Source organism: Centrocercus urophasianus, unplaced genomic scaffold (assembly GCF_019232065.1).
Source record: "Centrocercus urophasianus isolate 14NV4802_14NV808 unplaced genomic scaffold, USGS_Curo_1.0 seq_1130, whole genome shotgun sequence".
Classification (NCBI taxonomy): Eukaryota; Metazoa; Chordata; class Aves; order Galliformes; family Phasianidae; genus Centrocercus; species Centrocercus urophasianus.
This window is the reverse complement of record NW_024884288.1, coordinates 14,188-16,245: the sequence shown is the minus strand read 5'-3', so window position 1 is coordinate 16,245 and position 2,058 is coordinate 14,188. Positions and strand designations below refer to the sequence as shown.

Below are 2,058 nucleotides of genomic sequence, written 5' to 3'. Positions count from 1 at the left end.
GGGGGGGGGCACGGGGCAAAGAGGGGCACAGGGCACGAGGACGGGACCCCATCTCTGTCTCTGTAGGGTTCTCCAAGCTGGAGACCCCATGGGCGCCGCACCCGGCTTTGCACGTCTCCGAAAGGGTCGTCCTGAGCCACAGAACGGCCCCAAAAACCAAGAGGCTTCAGCAGACCCCCATACTGGGGGGTGAGCGGATGGGGTGGGCCGAGGGCACAGGTGTGGGGCAGGAGCCCACCAACATCTGCCTTCGCCCCATGGCACACAGCACCACGCACCAGGGGTGCCCCAAGGCCGTGGGGTTGGAGCAGAAAAAGGGCCGTGGGGGCAGGTGGGGTGGGCACTGCTGCAGAGGGTCCTCTGGGATCCCACTGTGTCCTTAGGGTGGCCCCACGGTGTTCTTCAGGGGATCCCATAGGATTCTTTGCGGGATCCCACAATGTCCTTTAGAGGATCCAAATCAGAGCCCCCCCGGAGAACTCCAAGTGTCCTTTGGGGGATCCCACAGAGCTCCTTCAGGGGGTCTCCTGGGGTCCTTTGGGGGATCCCAGAAGGTCATTCAAGAAGTCTCATTGGGTCCTCTGGAAGATCCAGTGGGGTCCTTCAGGAGAACTCCAAATGTCCTTTGGGGGATCCCATGAGATTCTTTGGGGGATCCCAGTGCCGTTTGGAGGATCCAATAGGGCCCTTCAGGAGAACTCCAAACGTCCTATGGAGTCCTTAGGGGAATCCCATAGGGTCCTTCAAGGAGTCTCATTGGGTCCCTTGGAGGAACTAATAGGGTTCTTCGGGGGATCCCATGAGGTTCTCCGGGGGATTCCACAGCGTCCTTTGGGGGGATCCTACGGAGTCCTTTGGGGCACCTCGTACGGCCCTTCCGTGGGTCTCGCGGGTCCTTTGGGGCATCCCACAAGGCCCTCCGGGGTCAGGGCTGCCCACTCCCCACCCCGAGGCCGCCGCCGTCGCCGTGGCCGCGCAGATGCAGCCTCAGTTTGCTCTTGGAGCCGAAGCCGAGGCGGCACAGCGCGCAGACGAAGGTCCCGCGGCGGCGGTGCAGGCGGCGGTGCGTGGTGAGGCTCGCTTTGCTGCTGAAGGTTTTGTCGCACTGCGCGCAGGCGTAGGGCCGCTCCCCGGTGTGCACGCGTTGGTGCAGCAGCAGGTTGCTGCCCCGGCTGAACGCCCGGCCGCACTGCTGGCATTTGTGGCGGCGCTCGGGCGCGTGGCTGCGCAGGTGCAGCTGCAGGCTCTCCTTCCAGGAGAAGCGGCGCTCGCAGCGCCCGCAGGCGAAGGGCCGCTCCTCGCCGTGCCGCGCGCGGTGCCGGTTCGGGCTGAGCTCGTCCTCGCGGTGCCGCCCGCACTCCGGGCACTGCCGCCGCGCCGGTCGCCATTCGCCGCGCTCCTGCGGGTCGCGCCGGTGCCGGTGCCGCAGCAGGTCGCCCTTCAGGCAGAAGCTGCGGCCGCATTCGCCGCAGGAGTGCCGCCGCTGGCCCCGCTGCTTCTTGTGTACCAGGAGGTTGCGGCGGTGCCGGAACACTTTGCCGCACGCCACGCACTCGTGGCCGGGCGTCGGGTCCCCGTGCTCTGAGCGGTGCGTGCTCGGCGCCGCCTCGTCCTCGAAGCTCTGCCCGCAGACCCTGCAGATTTGAGGCCCTACGGCCCCTGCCGGCTCCCGCTCCCCCCATTCAGGGTGCAGGGGGGGGCATCCCGGCTCCGGCGGCACACGGTGTCCCTGGATGGCGTCACCCGGTGCGTCCTTGTCCCAGGGGGCTGCAGGGAGTGGAGGTGCTGGGTCAGGGCCACATCTCCATGGGATGCCATGGGTGGGCACACAGCAGGGGGGCTCCTGTAGAACCCCCTCTTGCACATAGATGTGGCACAGCTCATGGCACGGCTCATGGCACGGCTCATGGCTCATGGCACAGCTCGTGGCACAGCTCGTGGCACGGCTCATGGCACGGCTCATGGCTCATGGCACAGCTCGTGGCACAGCTCATGGCACAGCTCATGGCACAGCTCATGGCACACCTCATGGCACAGCTCATGGCACAGCTCATGGCA

General features: G+C 66.5%; 1 protein-coding gene across 1 annotated transcript in view; it reads right to left on the bottom strand.

Annotated features, from left to right (window-relative positions):
• Nucleotides 1-925: 925 nt before the first annotated feature.
• Nucleotides 926-2,058, bottom strand: part of LOC122155402 (zinc finger protein 239-like) — a 2,212-nt gene continuing 1,079 nt past the window's right edge. The window contains exon 4 of the mRNA XM_042809234.1: nt 926-1,767. Coding sequence (XP_042665168.1) covers nt 926-1,767 — 842 coding nt within the window. The remainder of the gene's footprint in view (nt 1,768-2,058) is intronic.